The 22,150-nt window shown below is 38.3% G+C and overlaps 2 protein-coding genes across 5 annotated transcripts in view; both read left to right on the top strand.

Moving 5' to 3' along the window:
- LOC6033261 (inositol-pentakisphosphate 2-kinase) overlaps positions 1 to 13,191 on the top strand; it is a 233,718-nt gene extending 220,527 nt beyond the window's left edge. For all 4 annotated transcript variants that reach the window (XM_038251592.1, XM_038251594.1, XM_038251591.1 and 1 more), the window contains 7 exons: positions 1,949 to 2,134; positions 2,202 to 2,260; positions 11,179 to 11,346; positions 11,418 to 11,529; positions 11,619 to 11,726; positions 11,796 to 12,037; positions 12,329 to 13,191. In XM_038251592.1, coding sequence (XP_038107520.1) covers positions 1,949 to 2,134; positions 2,202 to 2,260; positions 11,179 to 11,346; positions 11,418 to 11,529; positions 11,619 to 11,726; positions 11,796 to 12,037; positions 12,329 to 12,506 — 1,053 coding nt within the window. In that variant the 3' untranslated portion in view covers positions 12,507 to 13,191. The remainder of the gene's footprint in view (positions 1 to 1,948; positions 2,135 to 2,201; positions 2,261 to 11,178; positions 11,347 to 11,417; positions 11,530 to 11,618; positions 11,727 to 11,795; positions 12,038 to 12,328) is intronic.
- A 3,889-nt stretch (positions 13,192 to 17,080) lies between these two features.
- On the top strand, positions 17,081 to 21,921 carry LOC6033262 (calcium and integrin-binding family member 2). The gene is made up of 2 exons (XM_038256029.1): positions 17,081 to 17,456; positions 21,461 to 21,921. The coding sequence occupies exons 1-2, from the start codon at positions 17,105 to 17,107 to the stop codon at positions 21,676 to 21,678; spliced, it is 570 nt and encodes a 189-aa protein (XP_038111957.1). The 5' UTR covers positions 17,081 to 17,104; the 3' UTR covers positions 21,679 to 21,921.
- The last annotated feature ends 229 nt before the right edge of the window (positions 21,922 to 22,150 follow it).

Genomic DNA, 22,150 nt, shown 5'->3' with positions numbered 1-22,150 from the left:
AAACAATTTTGCTTTTTTAACAATTAGATTTTGTCACTTCAGTGCCAAGATACAGCCATTTAAGTGAAATAAAAACGGTGATTTTTCAAAATTCCCTGTGCAAACTCAATTTTATTAGTTACACCACTGTTTCCAATACTTTTGCATTGTTTTATAACAGCAATTTTCAAGCAAAATCGATATTTTTCATTGATTTGACTATGTGACGTAAGGGCTATTACGAAGATTTTTTTTTTTTAATTAACCGCTTTTAGTACAACAAAATCACATTTTATTCAAGATTTTGAAGAAAATTGTTTTTTTTAAAGAAAAATTACTTACATAAATATCAATGTTTATATTTCAAATTGAAAAAAAAAATTGTAAACATTTTAGGCAAAAATCATTTTTCCTACTTTAACATGCTGCCAATGAAAAATTACGATTTCCTGGATCAATATGAATTACAGGACATTATTGGTTATTACGAAATTTAGACATAGGTTGTCATTTCGCGCCAAGTGGCACATCATTCGAAATTGACTATCTCTGATCAAGCTCAAATTTGGTGAAGCTATTGATACTATATCAAAACATATAAAAATCCCGATTTTGAACCAAATTTAACAAACAAAAATTATTGCGATTCCTGCAATTTTTCTAATTTAAATTTGAAATGTACGACATTTCTGTTGACAAAGTTTTTTAGTTACTCTGTCAAAACATTGGAAAGGGAAATAAATATATGTTTTGAAAATTATGACTTTCGTGCGTTTTGACCTTTATTTTTTTCTAGTCAGTTTTGTTGTTTAAAATATTTAAAAGAAAGAAGAAAAAAAACCGAGCAAGTTTATCGTAGAACAATATTTGCTCAAAACATGGGCACGAGAAAAAAAATGTTGGTAGTAAAGAGTCAACTTTATAAATACAGTCGACTCTCTGGCTGTCGATCTTCTCGATATCATTATTGCTCCATCTATCGATGAATTCTTCAGTCCCTTCAAACTGCACACTTCGATTGGCTTTATTCCTCGATATTTTCTTTTGCTTGAAGGATCTCTTCCTCGACGGTCCCTTGGATTCTGTTTGCTTTAAAAATCTCTTCCGGTTGTCAATATTGTCACTATCTCATGGCTTGCATAGACATTTTTCTTTGCGAAACGAAGCTTTGAAGGGTGTTTGACATTAGTTTGTTTTTGTTTGCTGGACGTTGCCATGATTCTCTCCCATAGCTGGGTACCAAGAAAAACATATTTTCAATCGAATCTTCATTTTGCATTGTTCTGTAAACTGATGATTCTCTTCCTCGACGGTCCCTTGGATATTGACAACCAGAGAATCGACTGTATTGTCATCAATTTTCGTCAACACTTCCTGCATTACCTATTTTTACCATCGACCTCCACATTCCCAGCGTCATAAACGCTCATCTCTTTGCTATGGCCGCAGAATTGAACGCGTATAGTGAAGTCGATGGACTCAGCTTGCGCGGTCCACAAAACTATTACAAGTCCTATATTTACACTTAATGACCTCTGCCGAGAAAGTAAACCGTAAACGCAGCTGTTGATCTTTCCCCGACCGCCGGCGTTGGGAATGTTCTCAAAATAGCCGCTGATATTGTAATAATTGCGCAGTAAAAACTAACTTTTTCAAAATTAAGATTTTATTATTGATTCATAGCTGAAAATTTTTGTTTTACGAAAAAAATATTTATTTTTGTATTATTTTATTTGCTGTGCTCATTATTTTCGAATGGCCCTTGCTTACACTTGCTACTGCCGATGGCCATTAATGGGGCTTAACTTCTGCGAGTGTTCGAAAGAGGTGTGTAAATATTTACCAACGCTTTTGTTTGATTGACTTTAATTGACCAAAGGGATTCATTCGTGGTTCGTTTGAAACGGTAGTCTTTTTATTATTATTTATAATCCAAATAATTTAAAACTCCAAATGAAATCAATTCCAGGATGCCCGCTTCCTTCCCTCCAGCACGTACTGCGTGGAGATTAAACCAAAGCAGGGTTGGTCCTTCCTGGACGGAAATTACGCCGAGGAGGAGGAACCGTTTCCAAACTGTGATAGCCTGGCGCTTCCGGAGCTGGCCGGAACGAGCGGCGGCAAGTGCCGCTTCTGTCTGTTTCAGTATTTAAAGGTGAGTTGAGTTGGTGAACTATTTCAAGTTTGGAATATGTTTAATCAGTGTTTTTTTCTGTTTGTAGCTGCAAAGGAAAACCATAGGAACTATAAGCAAATACTGTCCGTTAGATCTCTTCTCAGGGTAAGTTCTATTCTAGTTAAGAACAACAATTTCATGAACAATTTACATCGAGTGAAATTTATCTGTTTGATATTTCCTGTTCTCGAAAATGAATCAACGTTTTTTTTTCTCTGGGTTTGTCACCGTCAAACATCTAACGTTGACGACGTTGGTGTTCTATCTATTTATGTAGTGCCGCCACCTTAACATTCATTTGTAAACTTTTGTGAGTAAGACATAGTGTGTAAAAATAACTGTGCGTTATTACTGAGGCATTTATACTTGATATGTTTTTGTTTAGAACAACGCTGACAAAACATGAAGTAATTTCACTTCTGAATATTTATTTGCGACCTTGCCTTGAGAAGCGTGATGACAGATTTGGTTATTAATGCTTTGTTTTTTTTTTATTTTGATTTTTAAGTCTTAATTCCAAATTTTACAGATATTCATACAGCAATTCCATTTGAAAAGAGCCTAAACCGAAAAAAAAGTTCTCCGATCGGGCCAAAATAATTCTGGAGGTTCCTTAGCCCAAATAATTAGACCCGTATTTTTTTTTTGTTTGGCCGTGAGGGTGATCTACACCGTGCAAAGGTGGTTCCAAAAACAGCCATTTTCTTCAATTTTCGCAAAAAACACACGTTTAAAAAAATCAAAACTCCGCACCATTTCAACCGATTTTAAGTGTCTTGGACGCAACTGAAAGGTGATTAGTTTGACTTTCAAGGAAAAATAATATGATATTCGAATAAAAAACCGCCAAACATTTATAAAAAGTCGAATGAAAACTTAAAATGGCGTTTTGACCGCGTCTTAATTTTTTTTGTCGGATTCCTTGAAAAATTTCACATAACTTACTAAAAAATTTGCGATGTCGAACCGAGATATGATTTTTCATAAATAAAAACTCGATTTTTCGACGCACCTCGCGCCAAGACAGGGAAATGATCAAATCGGCAAAAAATCAACTTTTTTTTACTAAGGCTGCGATATCTCTAAAATTTCAGGGATGACCTATACATGTTTGGGTACTAAAAGTTGCGTCTTTCAATTAGGGGAGAGTGGGGAGACTTGATCCTCTTTTTTTTGTATCGCACATAACTCTGTCAATTTCTCACAAAACTATAAACTTTTTGCATGAATTGAAAGCTTAAACATTCATCTATGTTTGGCTAATAAGGATATTTCATCAGATGAACACTTCGAATTTTTTTTTTTATAAAATATTTATTCAGTCATTTGTAAAAGCTAATTACATGATGAATTCTAGATTTCATTTTCCAAGTGAAAATTAAGGGAATCTACATCAATCTGATTATTACATTGATTAATAAAGTTGATGTAATTGATGAAAAGTTTCATCACTTTGTGTTTCACATCTCGTCGTAATCTTCGTAGTTCTGGTTGAGCAAGGCTGTTGAAGCTGGTGGTGCCATTCATCCCCGCCGCTGCAAGGTGGCGTTGGAGCGTACTCCACGCACCGGTCACTCTGGAACAGGCGCTGAATTTGTGTTGTAAGTCTTCTCGTTGCACACCACAGTGTGCGCAGTTCGGTGTGTTGACGATGTTCATCCGATGGAGCAGCTCCCCGTGAGTGGTTTTCTTGTTCACCAGTAGGAAGTACCAGCTTCTCTCAGCTGATTTTAATTTCTTGAGTTGATGTTGCGCCATATCAGCTTCCAGTCCAGGGTAGGATCGCTCGACATGACTTTTGGTGTGGCCACTTGCTGAAGGAGGTTCGTGTGAACACCCGTCGCAGTGGCGTTGTTGATCAGCTGTTCCGGCAGGTAGGCAATCTCCTGGCAGACTACCTTGAGACATGGGCAGTCAGTTGGTATCGTGTGCAGGTCCGGAGGGTTCTGGATGCGCTGCATGAAGGTCTTGTAGAACGGTGTGCTGTTGCTCTCCTGTAGGTGTCTGTTGGTCAGCAGTGCTCGACATTTGAAGTAAGGCAAGTGGAGCTTGAGACCGCCTTCCTCGATTGGGAGCGCCAGTTGATGCATTGGCACCCTTGCCTGGTGGCCGTGCCACAGGTAGCTGCCCATAATGGAGGTAATCTTGGCGATGTGAACTTTGTAAGGTGCAAGTACCGAGGAGAGATACCACATCTTCGATGTGATGAAGACGTTCAGTAGCGTAACTTTTTGATGCAGTGTTAAACTGCGCATCCTGTGGAGCCAGATCAGCTGTCCCATTTTTGTGATCAAAGTGTCCCAGTTCTTGTTGATCATCTGGCGTAGAGAGTTCAGGTAGATCACTCCGAGGACCTTAACCGATTCGCTCGATTGTATCCACGGCAGCGCAAGTCTGTTTCGATCGTTTATGTGACCCACATCGATGGCCGTCGTCTTCCGTAGGTTGAGCATCGCGCCGGAGCATCCTTCGAAGTCACGAAAGAGACCCCTAACCTGCTCAGCTTTGTCAGCGTTGGTGGTGATCATGCTGATGTCGTCGGCGTAGGCGACGACAAGATCGTGAGGTCCGTCACAGATACGCTCCATTCTCGCTACCAGTGGATGCAGGTAGATAGCAAACAAGTGCATTGCGAGAGGGTCACCCTGTCTAACCGATCTCTGGATAGGAAAGGCAGCAGAGAGGTGTCCATTGATGAGAATCCGAGAGGTGGAGCGCTCTCCGATCCTCTCTAGCAGATTCACCAAATCGGGGTTGAGACCAAGCGAGTTCATTGTGTGATAGAGGAAACCTCTATCAACACGGTCGAAGGCACTGGAGAGGTCGAACGATACCAACTTCCCAGAGAGTCGTTGGCTGCGTAGTTGTGCGATGCGGTCTTTGAGCGAGAGAGTTGCTTGGTAGATGTTTCGGTCTCCGTTCGAGCATTTCTGGACAGGGCTGATTATATCGTGTTCGCGCAAAACACGATCGACTCTCGCTTTCAGGATTCTGGCCAGCAACTTGTAGTCGTAGTTGAGCAGCGATATAGGGCGGTATGCAGTGATGGAGTTTCCAGCTTGTTTTTTCTTCACCAGGACGATCACACCGTTCACGAACTCTTCGGGGATGTCACCACGAAGCGCCTCGTTCAGCAGCAGATTCAGCTCTCGGTGAATGATGTCGAATGTGCGTACGTAGAACTCTTTGGGAAGACCGTCGGACCCTGGGGATTTCTTCGACGAGCTGAATTTGATCGCCTCGTAAATTTCCGCAGTTGTGATTTCCTCCATGCAGGCATGATTAGAGATGCTGTCTGGTGGAACCACCCTAGCGCAGTCGAATTCGGGATTTGCTCGCGTCTCTCCTTCTGCGTACAGGTTTCGGTAGTAGTTGACCACGTGCTCTTGGATCTCATCTGAACTCTCCAGAGAGGCGCCAGCGTCGTTCTCCATGCTCTCGATGATCGTGCGTTTCCTCGTTCTCTCTCAAGCTGGAAGGTTGACAACGGCTCGCCAGCTACGTGAGTATCGTTGATACGCACAAACAGCTGAGTGAACTGCTTCTGTAGTAGAAGCAATTGGGACTTGATGCGGTTGATGGAGGTCAGCATGTCCGGATTGTGCAGGTACGCGCGATATGCCTGGTGAAGCTGCGCGTAGAGATGCTGCTGTTTTCGAGTGAAATCATCAAACGCCTCCTTAGACTTCCATCTAAAGAAGGACTTCATTTTTGGTTTCGCGAGGCGCAGCCACCACTGCATCCAGGAGTTGTAGCTACGGCGTTGTCGCGTCCAATAGTTCCATTTTTGTTGAAACTCCTCGATCGTTTCGTCTGTCAAGACGTACGGCCGGAGTGACCAGAAACCCATACCATGCGCTCGACCTTGGTTCGGCAAGCACAGGCGGGTTGTCAGGGACATGTGGTTTGTGAATGAGCAGGCACTCACGTAGGCTGTACGCAGCTGTTCCCGCAAGTTCGAGCTCACGTACACACGATCAATGCGAGAGGCCGAGTTGTGTGTTATGTAAGTGTGTTCGACCCGAGTCCCATGTAGTGCTTCCCATACATCCTTCAGTCGAGTCTGTTGGACAGTGTTTTTTAGAGCAAGGCTGTGGTTTCCCTCTCCCGTAGCGTCTCTTGCGTTGATCACCGAGTTAAAGTCCCCGGCTAAGATAGTGTAGTTGGTTTGGTGTCGCAAGAAGTGAGCTAGTGTGGTGTTAAAGAAGGTTTCCCTGTGTGTACGTTGTTGGCTTCCAGAGGGCGCGTACACATTCACCAGTGTAACCGACCCTTGCAGGCGTAGGGCGATTACTCTGGAGTCCACGCTCTTTTCGACGTTCGTGTACTTGATGTGGTGTTTGAGAGCCACTGCTGTGCCCCTCCGATTGTGATCGACATTGCATATGACTGTGTATCCAGGGATAAAAAGCTCGTCGCTGTACACCTCTTGCAGGAAGAGTATGTCGAGATCGTGTGTGCGTGTGAAGTTGTGTAGGGCGTTAATTTTGTTTTGGTTGGAGATAGTGTTGATGTTAAGTGTACCAATATTAAAGCTTTGATAATCCATTGTGTTAAGGGGAAATTAGGGGTGTGTTGGTGTTTACGTGCTGGTCTTTGGTTTCTTCGGGGGACGGCCTCTCGGACGCTTACCCGATGCAGATGACGTAGAAGATCCATCGGATTCCTCTGCGCCGTCACCGTCTTGTGGAAGTGTGAGTGGAGTCTTGAACACGCATAGTTGGTCGCCGTCGCGGATTATGGTCTCCTGCAGGATCGGTGTCGTCTTCTGGCGCATATCAGCGAGGCCGTTGGCGTCGCCGCTGCTCCCGCCGTCTTGAATGATGATCCCGGGCTCCGCAGCAAAACCGCTGCCTCCGCCACTGCTACCATTCCCTTCGGTGGTCATCTCGGAATTCTCTGCATCGGTGTGTGTGTTGTCGCCATCACAGTCCATACCGGTGTTGTCCTCAACGAGAACTGCCGGCACGAAACGGGGTGAAGGTTTGGTCATGAGGGCATCAGCGTAGGACGACTTGCCGGTTGGCTTCTTGGCGTCTTTGAGGCGCTCGTTGACGCTCACCTTCTGCAACAACAGCTTCTTGTTCTGCGTACAGGGGATGCCACTGTGACTGTATTCGCCGCAGTGACGACAGGTGGTCTGTTGCCCGATGTATGTGACGTATGTGTGTTGGCCCTCGATCGAGATGAATGACTTGATTTGGTGCTTCAAGATCATCTTCACCTCGCGAACGCCCGTCTTGAGTCCTGCGAGCTCATATTTCTCCTCCCACACCAGCTCGCGCACGGACAGGATCTCGCCATACGCAGACATGAATTTCTTGACTTGATCGTTGGTGATCTCTTCGGGTAGGTCGTGTAGGCGGACGTCAACGGCCCCATCTTCCATCTGGATTTTGATGGTGTACTTCTTCCCATCAATCTCGAACGCGTGCTTGTTGTTGTGCTGCAGGACTGTTTGCTGGGCTGTGGCGAGATCCACACACTTCACAAACACACACCAGAAGTAGTGGTTGACTTGGAGTCGTTCGATCTTTTCTTTGGGAATCCCCAAGGTCGTCTTGACGAAGTGATGGATTTCTTCAAAACGCGGTTTTTTTGGAAGACTAGCGAAGTCGATTTTGAACGTGTTTACGCGGCGTATTGTCGAGCTCATCTTGCTAGATGTAGCAGGTCGGTGCTTTTTGCAAAAAAAAAAACTTAGCCCGTAGGTACGGGACAGCAAAAAGCCAAGCCGATTACAGTCTTTCGGATCGCACGATTTTTCTAAAGACTGCACTATGCGTCTGCTCTCTCTGAGAGGTGAACGCTGCGAATCATGCCAAGCGTTTTAAAAAAATATTTTTAACCGGCATTTTAAAAATGTTAGGGGTAACTTGATCCCCCTTTCAACATTTTGAAGAAATCTTAAGCAAAATGTTTCTTATTCATCCAAACTTTTAATTTTCTATAAGTTACAGCAATTTCACATAAAACCTGTACGTTTGTGTTCAAAATATAACAAGTTTATTATGTTAAATATTAAAAACTTAAAATTTTCTTTTTTAGACCAAAATTGAGCATGTTTACAAAAGCTGGTCATTTTTGTTTACAAAACTTTTAAAAATGGTTCAAACTGCAGTTAGTTATGTACAACTATACTAAAGGAAACTATGTATGAAAACCCAGCCCAATTATTTAATCTTGAGGCTGATTCCAGTGACTGTAAAAAGGCAGGGATCAAGTCTCCCTAAACGCACTTTTTTAAACAATTGATTGTAAAAATAGTATGACGATAAATTTAACATCAAATGCGTAAGGGTTTTGGAGTTGATAAGTTTATCAAACAATTCATGTATAAAAAATATGTTTTTGAATAATTTTTGAGTGTTTTCTATACATATCAATACAAAGAAAAAAAGATCTCTTGGAAGTTTTTTGCAGCTCGTTTTAGAAAAATGTGTGTAACTGAATCTAAACATTTTTTAATTTTTTTCTTTGTTTTCTACAATGAGTTTTAGTTGATTTCGCACAACTTTCTAGAACAAAGCTAATTGTTTTACCCACATGCTGACGAGATACAGGCTTGGGATCAAGTGTCCCCGGGGATCAAGTCTCCCCATTCTCCCCTACGGTTAGACATCGCCAATTTTTTTAACGGTTGTTTGAAATTTTCTGAGGAATCCGATACTAATATTTTCAGACTTAGGCTTTTTGGTCCAGAGCATGAGCATGAGCATGAGCATGGTTGACTGCCAATGAGCTGCTACTCCGTTATTGACAGATCAGCTGAAGTTAAACAATGAATCAAAAATGATCAGTGGGAGCCAACCATCCGTTCACTGTTTAATTTCTGAAGATCCCTACTTTATTAGTCAATACCGGCGCCCTCCCAAGAAGCCTGCAGTTCAACGAAAGGGAGGAATGTTAGTCCGATAGTTGAAGTTGCAGACTCATCAAGCACATAGTTTTTCGCTATATACTTGTTGATACCGATTGAGACCGTTGAATCCACAGCATCTCCTTCAAGCATCACGTGATTAATATTTTTTGGTTTAGTAGGATAAGGTATTGGCTTTTCGATGCCCCTCGAGCTACGACGCTATGGGGAGGACTTTCATAACAGACCCGTCGGCGAGCCTTCCGAGCAGTTATTTTGCTCCACTATTAACTCAACGATCCAAATTGTCAGTGCGTCTTTCGATCATTATATAGAAATAGCTTTTTCACCGCAAAAAAATAAAACCTTATTCGAAAAATTTAAACATAATCCATCCGACGCCGTGCCTTCCGATCAACGATGATATAAGAAAGGGCTTTGAAAATCACAAAAAATCACTTTTCACTCCGAATATTTTTTACGACCACGCAATCCCTTTGCCAATTATGCACTCTAATATTTTCAGACTTATGCTTTTTGGTCCAGATGCGGTCAAAACACCATTTTAAGTTTTCATACGACTTTTCAAATGTTTTTCATCTCAAATTATTTTTCCTTGAAAGGCAAGCTAATTACCTTAAATTTGCGTCGAATTTTTGAAACATGTGGTTTTGGCAAAAATTGACGAGAACTGCCGATTTTGGAACCACCCCAGCACGGAGTAGGTCACCCTAACGACCAAACAAAAAATACTGGTCTAAATCTCTTTTCAAATGGAATTGCTGCATAATAAGATTTCAATGTGTTCAAGATAAGAATCAACTCAAGCCCAAATGGAAAAAAATCAAATATTTTTAGCATTAGAGGAGTTCTCTCAGATTTTGGTCATTCGATTTTTTTTTTGTATTTTTTAATCCGGCTGAAACTTTTTTGGTGCCTCCGGTATGCCCAAAGATGCCATTTTGCATCATTAGTTTGTCCATAAAATTTTCCATACAAATTTGACAACTGTCCATACAAAAATGATGTATGAAAATTCAAAAATCTGTATCTTTTGAAGAAATTTTTTGATCGATTTGGTGTCTTCGGCAAAGTTGTAGGTATGGATACAGACTACACTGAAAAAAAAATTGGTGATTTTTTTATTTAACTTTTTATCACTAAAACTTGATTTGCAAAATACACTATTTTAAATTATTTTTAGTTTTTGATATGTTTTAGAGGACATCAAATGCCATTTTTTCAGAAATTTCCAGATTGTGCAAAAAATCTTTGAGCGAGTTATGAATTTTTGAATCAATACTGATTTTTTTCAAAAAATCGATAAATTGGTCGCCAAAATTTTTCAATTTTATTTTTCGATGTAAAATCAAGTTTGCAATCAAAAAGTACTTTAGTGAAATTTTGATAAAGTGCACCGTTAAATCCATTTTTGGGTGACTTTTTTGAAAATAGTCGAAGTTTTTCATTTTTTAAAATAAGTGCACATGTTTGCCCACTTTTGAAAAAAATATTTTTGAAAAGCTGAGAAAATTGTCTATATTTTGCACTTTTGAACTTTGTTGATACGACCCTTAGTTGCTGAGATATTGCCATGCAAAGGTTTAAAAACAGGAAAATTGATGCCACCCAAACAACACACCATTTTCTAATGTCGATATCTCAGCAACTAATGGTCCGATTTTCATTTCATTTCATTTTTTGCGACCATTTTTTCAATTTTTTGAAAAAATCAGTATTGATTCTAAAATTTATAACTCGCTCAAAGATACAGACTTGATTTTTCAGTCTCGTAAAAAATTTTACTTGAAAACTCGTCCAATTTCCCATAAGTTTGTCTTTGACAGCATTTCAATTGTATGTATTGGCATACAGATATTAATTACATTGCTCATAACTGAAAATAGAATATTTTTTTCAGTTTGATAGAAACCTGGAACGAGTCAAATTAAAAAGCTGGCAAAGACAAACTTGTGGGAAAACAAATATTTCTATAACGAATGAAAGTGCCATCATTAGATTTTGAAAAAAAGTCATCTTTGCTGTGAGCAAATTTTTGGTGTGCCAATATCATTTGCAGGGTCGGAGAATCTTATTCAAAGTTTGCAATAAATGTTTCCGATGTTACGAGTTTTTTTTTAACTTTTTCTCCTCCCAACCCCAGGAAGCCGCTCCGGATGCTGCGCGCCATCAAGGGCCTCATCGGGGCACCGCAGAACAACTTCAAGCTGACCAAGAACGGCCGCATCGTGTACGAAGAGACGCGGGAAAAGTGCATGCTCAACCGGGTGCTGAAGGAGATCTTTCAGCGAGACCAGCAGAACAAGGAAAGGTTGGTGGTGGGATTAGAGTTATTGTTTCTTAAACGATTTGACGATTTTTTTTTATTGTTGTTGTTCCCAGACGAAAAACCATTTTTATGAACCTGATAAAGGAAACTTTGCTGAAGGATTACTCGGTGAATGAGGCGAACTCGGACCGAACCCTGCTAACGATTCGGAAGGACAGGAAAAAGGTACGCTGGGATGAAGCAAATCTTCTTTTTATTGGGTCTTTCTAACGAAGGGATTTCTATCCCTCTGTTTTTTTTTGGGTTGCCCACAGAAGGATAAAAACCTTATACACGAACGTACCTGTAGCCCAATTAATTACCAGTTTCTACCGGAGAATTGTGCGCTCAAGCAGATCCAGGACGTGCAGCTTCTGGTTAAGGTAAGGCCATTTAGATGTTTTTTCCTGATTTTGTGGGGTTTAAAACAAAGTTTCACTTTCTTTTTGCAGTCAAATCTGACGACGGTTCAGCCGGACAAGTTGCGAAAGCACGAGTACGTTGACGAGCTGTACGAAAAGTGTGTCGATTGTGGGGAAGACTGCACCAGCACCTTCATCGATAGCCGGCGGAGGTTGAGCCACTTTGTCGAGCAGTACCTTAGCCCGGAAGAACGGTACCAGCTGGGTGCGACTGCACTCGATTGCTCCATCATGATTACATTCAGGCGATTGACGGACCGCGAGGAGGAAAGGTGAGGAGACTGAAATGTGATAGGGAAAAAATCTCGTCCATGAAATTGAATATGTTGACCCGTGGACATCCTCTCTGGAAGGCTTCCTTCATTCACTCCGAGGAGAATCGTCCCTTCTTTATTCAATACAGAGAGAAAAAAAAGGATAAAAGCTCACGAACCCATCAATATTCAATTCGGCCTCAGATTTATACTGAAAGCAATTTTCACACGCACCAAAGTCCCATTCCTCCCAATTGATATTCAAATCGAGTTCGCACCGCAGAGAATAAATCTCTTGTTTTTTTTTAGCCTTCCGGCGGTCGCCCAGTGCCACATCATCAGTATTGAGGGCATCAAGTTTCTGACCAACGTGACCATCACCGACCTGGACCCGAAAACGCTCCAGCACGTGCAGCGCAAGTACCTCGGCCAGCTGCGCGAGTCCGCCGTCGCGTATCGGGAGTTTCTGTCCAAGATTAAGCGTTAAAAGTTAAGGGGTTTTGTGCATTTATCAAATTTGAATTAAGTGTATTTTTGGCTAAGTTAGGTTAGGGTTTGCTAAAGCATCCTGTCGACAGAATTTTTCAGTTTTATTTGAACACTTTTGTGTCACCGCGTTTAACATTCACCTTTTAGCACTACTTTTTAGAAATCAATATCTGTTGAAAGCTCTCAAAGATTACGTATTCAGAAAATGCAATAGAAAACTAGTGTCCCGGAATTAGCTTTACAATTTAAATAACGTTTTGGTAGACTTAACTCATTGTGCTCAACATACTTTCTAGATAGAATCGTCGTTAGCCTAACACAACAAAATATTTATTAAAAATGACATAGTAATATTAAAAAAAATGCAATTTGCAATAACTACCGAGGAGTAACTTATGCTGCACAAGGTTGTAGAAGTGCCAATAATTGTGAGCTGTCAAAGAAGAAATATTTATCAAATTTGTACTTTTTTTTCTACCACGGTTGAAATTAACTAACACAAAATATACGTGTGTCGTACCGGAATGATGTGATCAAGTAGATAAAGCGTAATAAGCAATTGTGTCCATAATTGTCACCTTTTGTAACACTACACAATGTTTTGTCTATCGATGGAATGGTAATGGAATTTGTGGAAAAGAAATCTAGCAAATAAAAATAAAATATGTTTTCAAATCGTACAAAAAAAAACTTGCATTTATGTTCTCAATCAAGAATCAGGTTAAATTTTGGCAAAACTCACAGTGTAAAACAATAGCTTGCCTCTCCATATATCTTCAACACGTCAGGTTTTGTTTTATAGTTTCAGAATTCATGCTTTTCTGGGGAAAACCGTAGGTTCCGATAACCCCGGATGTATTGCCGTTGACCCCGATGAGGGTTGAACGAATCGACCTAGTTTCTTCTGGAAAGTTGTTCTCCAGACTATTCCGCTCATTTCTGGCCATCCTAGAAGTTTCTTCATGTTTTCCCCAGGTCTGCAGGAGCGATTGAACAAAAAAAAAAAAAAAAAATTCTAACAGTAAATTCCATGTAAACTTGAACTCGCCTGAGACAAGCCAGTTTTACGCCAAATTAGCTGAAATTTGGCGTGAGAGTTCATATAGGTATGCCCTACAAGGGGAACCACACCGGAACTTGATCTGAGAACTTTTTAAAATCCGTTCCCACCCTAATGAGCATGATTGAACCAGTTAAAAAATATTCCGATTTTTTGCGTACGTTGCGAAAAACAAAAATCTGTCAAAGCATTATTTTTGACTGCAAAACTACTCAAGAGTTTTTTTTCGAAAAGGTCCAATAAAAAGAACTTGTTTTTTGCGTTTTATGCGTTTTTGCAACCGCCTTGATTCAGGGGTAACAAAAAGTCAAAACCCAAAAAGCAACGTTGTTTAGGCCGGTACCCATTTTATTTAATGTTTTTGTCAACTATTGGCTTGATTTGCAATTCACGCATTACCTTTTTTGTAAAACAAAATGAAACTAGCATAATTTAAAACTTTGAACAAAAATAAATACCTGCAGCTCTTCTCTTGATTTTTAAGTGTTTATTTAAATGTTTAGTTTAACATTTAAAAGAGCTATCGAATAAGCAATTTATAAATAATTTAATTTTAATTCTTGTGTAAGAGCAGTCCTGCCAACCTACGGTTCGCGTGAAAAAAAAAATAGTAAAATATTTCGATGACTGGCCCGTTGAGCTGTTTATCAAATTTTATATAAATATGTTGAGAGTTTTATTTTTACAATAATGCTTGGCCGTTGCAAATATTTTTCAAAGTTTATGTCGCCCCCCCCCTCCCCTTCAAAATTGGTCTGAAAAATCAGGGGGCAAAAAAAAATCAAAAAAACTTCAAAATTTTCATGAAAATATTAGTCTAATCATCTGAAAATAATCTAAAATGCATTTTTCTGCATTGATAATCATATTTAGCATAATTGGGCTTGTTAAAAAATGTTAAAAATGTTTGGATTTTTTATGAAATTCCAATGCAGAGCACCGCAAAAAAATTATTTTTCGAAAAAATAAAATTTTCGTCAATACTTAGATATTTTGGAAACTAATGATGGCAAAGCAACCGGACAGGTGTATAATGCATTTTGAAACACTTTTTTCATTCAAATGTTGAAACCTTGGCTCGTAGTTTCAATTTATATATATTTTTTTATTTTTTTGCCCCCCCCCCCCTCGACTTTGGTCAGAGTCCAGGGACATAAACTTCAAAAAATATTTGCAACGGCCTAATAATGACATTTATTTGATTTTTCCCTTAGCAATAAAATGTTGTTAATTCAACGTTTTATTTAGACCTAGCTTTTATATTTATTTTTTATATATATTTTTTGTTTCAAATTCATTAAAATTGTTCCGTACAGTCCATACTCGATTGAAGTGAAACTTTGCCAAGGCTTTCGGATAATCGAGTCTGGACTGTTTATGAAAAAAAAACCCTTGGATGTTGGCTTAAACTATACAGAAAAGAACTGAATTTAAATTACTTACGGTTTTTACTGCGTTTACTTCATATTGAAGTTTATCTATTTTGAAGAATTTGAATAAAATTAATACGTCAATAAATGAGCAAGCAAAAAGAAATATATTTGTTTGCGATAACGTTTGGTTTGAAAAGGAAATTAATTATTCTGAAAATAAAAATTGCTGCCAATATTATAATAAAATAAAAATGTCTCAAAATAAGTCAAGAAATCAAAGGGCACCAATAAAAAAAATCATAAACCTTAATAGTTTACAGAAATTCAAAGAACAACGATTAAAACACTTTTCAATATGTTTTTTTGCAAACCTGTTTAAATTGTGTATGCATTTGAAATCATTTTAAAATATATTGTTGAAATAATTGATTAACAACCCAAAAATTGTGCTTATTATTTTTTTCCGGCTTAGCCTATGCTTCAGAAAAATCAAATCCAGCCCGCAGGGCTAAAATGTTGGGCATCCCTGTGTTAGAGTTATTTTTTTCAAAATATTTTCAAACGAATGACCAAGAAGTTTAAAGCTGCCTGAAATAAATGAATTAACTACATCAAATCTTCCATCTAATTCATAACTAATTTTATACTAGTATAAGAATCTATTGCTTAAGCATCTATTGGATATCAAAATTCATATTTTGAATGTAATTAGAGGAAATATACACATTTTTAGCCTAATAAGCTGTCGTGTTTAAATGATGCTGAATAATCTGGAGTGTTCCTTGAAATTTACTAAAACCTACTACCTAATTTACTAAGTACACCAACAAGTAGAGCAACTTTTTGTGAACATTTCTGTTTATTTCCACTATTACTAAAAGTTACTCTATTCCTTTTACAAGCATTTGAAAAAAATATTTCCCAAATGTATTTTAATCAGTCGGAAAGCATTAGGCCACGCCCATTTTCCTATTTTCAGCTTAGTTCTTTTTTCTTCCAGCGCTCTTTTGGGTCTGCTTAGTGCTGCCAAAATTAATGAAAGTTTAAGCGAACACTCACGAAAAGTAGCATTTATAGTGAAAGTTTCCTGGCAGCACTTGCTCACTCCAACAGGCGCTGCTGGTGGTGTTGGTGGCTATATCCTTTGATCTTTATTTGCTTCTCGCTTGGTTTTCTTCAGCCTTCGATTGGAATGGGTCGTCAAAAGTCAAACGTTAAAAGGCTTGGCGCGTTTGTTTTTTTATGGCGCTTGCTAATTATTTACATGTTTCGGGATTATATTTCAAGTGAGTGACTAACTAATGTTCAAAAGAACATTTTGCCGATAGTTAGAGCAATTTTATATCTTAAGCGCTTTGATATCGTTAGCGCAAGTGAAAAGATATTGATGGCGACTTTCGTTAAGCAGTATACCTCTCATCTTGCGTCTGGATGTGTGTGCCACCAAAATGATGAGAAATGATCTCGCAAAATAGAAATTATGATCAAAAGTGTTTTAAATTTGATCTTTTTGGCCGGTAAGTGGCATTCATTTGCGTGCTTACTCGAGGCGGTGCTGTTGCTGGTAAGTTTATAGCCTAAATAGTATTTTTGGAGCTTTAATCGAGCATCAAACTCTCCACATGACGAAGATAGTTGTTTGATTGGAAAGGGTATATTTCCCCTACAAAAAAATAAAGTTTCAAGGCGAAAATATTTGAAATTGACCCTTGACCCAGGAGCTCCGTCTTCGCGAGGAGCATGGTTGATCTGGACTGGACGACTTAAATATAATGGAAAAGCACATTGGTAAAATTTATTCCCACCATCCCCACACTCTTAGAAATATCCTTACACATGGGAGTGCCCCGCAAGCAAACATCAGTCAACCCAACAGCAGTGGCAGAAGTGCTAATATTCATGCTGGCTTTTAATTTCCCCGCGTGGGTGGGTCCATTTTTCCTTCCTTTCTTGCCCTACCCTGTCGTCGCGTTATCATATCACCCCGTCGGATGATTGCAATCGTCTTCACATTCCTGACGGTGCTTTGCCTCTTTTTTTATTGCGTGTTGCTCCTCAATTCAACCTGCTTCCTTCCCCCGGGGGAGTGTTTTATAATTGAAGCCACGGCCTTTGGGACCAGCAGTCTGATTCCGGCAGCCAACAGGTTCACATCATTTGGCCATGGGCAACAAGGTGGTCACTTTCACCGACCAGCAGCTGGAGGACTACCAGGACTGTACGTTCTTCACGAGGAAGGACATTCTGAGGGTGCACAAGCGGTTCCGCGAAACCAGCCCGGAGTTGGTGCCGGAGGTGATGACCGAGGGGCAGGCCACCTCGATACAGGTGCCGCGCGACAGGATCGAGAAGATGCCCGAGCTGGTGGAGAACCCGTTCAAGGGGAGGATTTGCGAGGCGTTCTCCCGGCAGGGCGATGGGAATTTGACCTTTGAGGATTTTTTGGATCTGCTGTCGGTGTTTAGTGAGCAGGCGCCGAGGGATATAAAGGTGTTTTATGCGTTTAAGATTTATGGTGAGTTTTGAGCAGGATTTATACGTTGAAATTTGTGGTAATTCTATTTTTAGTTTTTTTTCGATCGATACCTGAAATTTTGATTTACCTTTAAAGAACACCATTTACCAAGAAAAGCTAAAACTGGTATTTGTTTATTTATTTCAAAAAAAAAATAATAATTAAAAATATCTGCGTGAATTTATTTAGCATCATTCTTTCTTCCATGTTTACAAGTCTTCGTAAAAGGTTAAGTTGATCATAAAATGGTCCCGTTTCTCTTCACGGGTGTTCCTCCAGGAACAGGGAAAGACTTTCTTTTACTTTTGAATATAAAGAAAATACCGATCTTAATAACAAGGACCAAACTGTCAATTTTTAAGCTAAAGTGCACGACAGACGATTTTTATGACCCATTTATGAATGTTTGAAAAAGATTTTTTGAAAGCTGTGTAAAAGCACTTGAATAATTTCAGATAGCATTGTGAAGGTAATAAAGTCCAATGTTTTGAAGTAAATTGTTGATAAAATTTATACATTTTATTCACAATCGTTTATAAAATTTTGTCAATGCAAATTTTTAGCCAAGGTATTTTTTTAATAAACGAAAATAGAGTTAGTCCAGTCCAAACTCGATTTACCAATGACCTTGAAAAAAAAATAATTAGAAGAAGAATTTCTTAATTCAAGATGGTGGCCAAAATGGCGGTGATGAAATATTGGAAAAATGCATTTGTAATTCAATAAAAATTTGTAATCAACTATTCAAGTTTGACGCAGGCCAAGGATTGATACCTAAGAGCATGCAATGGCACTGACCTTGTTGCGTGCTCTTCGGTTGACGTCCACGTAAGGAACATCCTGGAAGGAGCGTAACTAACTACATCCGTAGTTCTGTTAGATCATCCGAATTATCTTGATCAGAACAGTATAGCTCTGGTTCCTTGCGAGTGTCCTATTTTCTTACCTCCACGTTGGCTTGGTTTTCATGATGACCTAGCTGGTGGCCTGTGGAAACGCATCGTAAACCTAAAAGAAAGGGGCGCGACAATGTGGGAAAGGGAAGTAATTTGTAGATTGTATTGTTTTGATTCGCGGTATGTTGAGTCAACTGCTGTGGATGTACCTGAAACATCGCACAACGGGGTTTCTCTTCTTTCCATTTCAGCTACCACCTATCTCCTATTTTTATTTTGCTCTTCTGATTCCCAATTCTTCACTGATTCTTCTATTTAATATCCAACATTTGATTTTAATTTTACTAACTTTTGATTCTCTTATCTCTCAAAGCTTTTCCACTCTTTTCTATCAATTGATACTGCTGTAACAAACTTTGTTTTGTTTTTTTTCCTTAAAAATATACTTTTCCTTAATGTACTAGTAATATCAAGTCTATTTATCATTCGCCTTATCTTTTTTGATTTTATTGCGAATTTATTTATTTGAATAATTCTTTATCTGCCCTATGAATTATTATTACTATAATCTATGCTTGTTTTGTATCTCTATTTATTAACTATTGTCTAATTTTCCATCTAATACATCTAGCTTCTCATTTTTATTCTTCAAAATACGCTCATTATTCTCTTACTATTGATACTTGATTTCTATGAAATAAATTCTCTTTTACTGTCTATTGTTTTCAATCTTCACCCTTTTTTCAAACAAGTGATGTTTGAGCCCTTACTCAATGTATGGAATGGTTAAAGGATTAACACAAATATTACTATTGTATTTTGGTAAACTGTAACAAAACACCGCGACAAAAGAAATAGCAACAGATAAACAGACTCAACAATAGGGAAGATTTCAGGAGAAAACAATAACAGTAAATAACAATAAGTTTTTGAATTCAAACTAAAAATAAAACAGTTTTTGCTTTAATGAAAGTTGATAGGCACACTATAAATGGATAGGCGCTTATACTTACATCAAACCCTACGTAATGTACCACCCCCGGCCGAGTTAAAATGCGTAACCGGAAAAGAAGGTGTGCATGCCTGGCACGAACACTCAAAGCGTGTTCTAGCGTGTTGCTCGTACTGACTCAGAGCAAGGGTGAGATGTAGGTGTAAGGGCAGTTCGTGTTCGTCGGGAACCTAGTGCATAAGATCGGTCAAGGCCCGTTCTTATAACCCGAGCATGGGTAAATAACAAGGGAATTGCGTAATAATACCTTTCTCTGGTATCAATACCAAATTTTGGTATTACTGGATCCTTTAAAATTTGTCTTAAGGATTATGCAAGAGCAAAATGTGGTATCATACCAATTTAAGGTATTGTTTAGATATTGCAAAATTGCAGAATTTGTCAATGGTCGAACACCACATTTTGGTATTCTTTTGGTATTACTGTATTTTATCAAATTCCTCTGAAATTATGGGAAAATTTTGACCAATTTTGACAAAATAATTAATTTTGCGCTAAAATTATGTCTCAAAGCAAATGCTTTAATTGAAAACCGGAAATTTCAAACTTGATTTTAAACATTTTTGATATACCCCCTACAGAAATGACTTGAAATTGTGGAAAGTTTTCTAAGTCAGGATGGCACATTTTGGTATTATTTTGGTATTGAAAGGTTTCATCAATTTTCTCTAAAACTTTGGGATTTTTTTTACCAATTTGGACAAGATAATAAATTTTGCGCTAAAATGACTTGAAAAAAAACAAATACTTTGAAAAACGAGTCAATCGAAAGATTATTGAATTTTGGTGAATTTCAATCCAGTTTTATTTTAATAACACTTATTTTTCAATCTTGTTATTTTTCAGAATCTTCAAGAACTTCAATCACAGGCCGTTCATCAATGACAAATGCATTTGGTGTGGTGAAGAATATCACTAAGAACAACATGGAATCATCAGGTGAGTAGATTTGGCTGTTGCATATGGATCATTTCCGTTTTTTCACTAACTGCAACTGCTGCACTAAAAATGGTATGAAAATACCAAATTTTGGTATTACTTGTGCAAATATCAGCGACCAAAATGTGATCTTGGTTGCCCAGTAATAGATGGTAAAATACCATCAAATCATACCAAAATCATGTATGTGGAAGACCACAGGAATACCAAAATATGATTTTCAAGGGCGCGGGAATACCTAAAATTAAAACCATGGCAATACCAAGTTTTGGTATTCAAGCAATGTTCAAAAATCCAGAAGACCTCAACTTGGTATTGAAATGGTTCTATTGTGAGGTATTATTTTACCCTTGGAATAACATGGTTTGGTATTGTTGTGCCCTTCCACATACAAGACTTTGGTATGATTTCATGGTATTTTACCATCTATTACTGGGCAACCAAGGGCACATTTTGGTCGCTGTTATTTGCTCAAGTAATACCAAAATATGGTATTCCCGTGTTATTTACCCCTGCTCGGGTACACTGAAAATTGCGAATTGCGAATTGCGAAAATTTGATTTAGCTCTAATAGAATTTTTAGGCCACTTTTAAGTTATAATTCATTTTTTTTTTCAAAAATGCATGTCACTTAAACACATTACTTTTCACATCATGCACTATGGCTCACTATGGGATGTCTTATTGAGTCCTAAAATAAAAAAAAAAAACAAATAAAAAAAATCGATTTTTGCTCATATATTATTATTTTCCAATGATCCTTACTATAATCAAATTTTTTGCCGATTACACCAGCTTGATCACAAAATCTAATCTTAAGATTCAAATTTTCATATATTTACGTACCCATTTTGCATGATCAGCCCACAAACTTGTATGGTGACTAATGATGAAAAAATGCTTCGTTTCTTTTATCTTTTGTTCAAAAATCGCAATATTTATGTTAAAATAAAAAATGATGAAAATATGTTGCAACAAAAAATTACCCTTTGAGAATTAATAATTTTCTATAGTTGAATAGTGATTTTTTAATTGAATTTTTCATTAATAATTTTAACAGTAAAAATGGAGTACTAAAAAAATCTTAGTTCAATAACATTTTACTTTGAAATTGTCAAGTCATTTTCTCAAACTTTCACGAATCTTCTATATTCCAGACTACGACAAGGACGGCTTCATCGGCCAGTCGGACCTGCTAAGCGTAATCACCGCCCTAACCGCTAACGACCTTACCACCGAGGAGCGCCAGCAGATCGCCGACAAGGTTATCGAGGAATCGGACGTAGATGGCGACGGAAAGTTGTCCTTTCTGGAGTTTGAACACGTGATAACCCGAGCACCGGATTTTATTTCCACGTTTCACATTCGAATTTAATGCCGCCGCCACTTTCGTCCATCTGTCGGGAAAAGAGGGGAAACTTTTCGATGAGCATAGCTGAGACGACAACCTTCAGTTCGAAAAGCGAAGTTATTTTACGAGTTTTCGGTATAACAGAGTGATGACATCTGTTTCAAAACAGTTGGAACTGTTCAAAGGAGATGGATTCTGCTTAGGTTTAATGCAATTTGTATGCCAGTTGTTAATTTGAAAATAATAAATTAAAATTTTATTATGGATAAATTATGACAAAATGTTTCTAATAAAAATGAAGAGACAATTTATTCAAAACTAAACTTTTTGTTTTTAATGGCTTTCATCAAGCGAGTTTTAGTTTATGGTTGATTTGTCACACAATATCCGTAAAAGAGGTAAAAGATTACCAACTGATTGGGCAAATAGTCCATAAAATTTGAATTTAGGTTTTTGTCTCACCCCAAATGCAAATTTTATGGACTTCAAAATAGTT

This window comes from Culex quinquefasciatus, chromosome 2, assembly GCF_015732765.1.
Source record: "Culex quinquefasciatus strain JHB chromosome 2, VPISU_Cqui_1.0_pri_paternal, whole genome shotgun sequence".
NCBI lineage: Eukaryota > Metazoa > Arthropoda > Insecta > Diptera > Culicidae > Culex > Culex quinquefasciatus.
This window is presented reverse-complemented; position numbering and strand designations above follow the sequence as displayed.

Coding starts and splice junctions, on each gene's coding strand:
- LOC6033262 (XM_038256029.1), top strand. CDS start 17,105: ATGGGCAACAAGGTGGTCACTTTCACCGACCAGCAGCTGGAGGACTAC. Junction 17,457..21,460: donor TTATGCGTTTAAGATTTATG/GTGAGTTTTGAG, acceptor TCTATATTCCAG/ACTACGACAAGGACGGCTTC.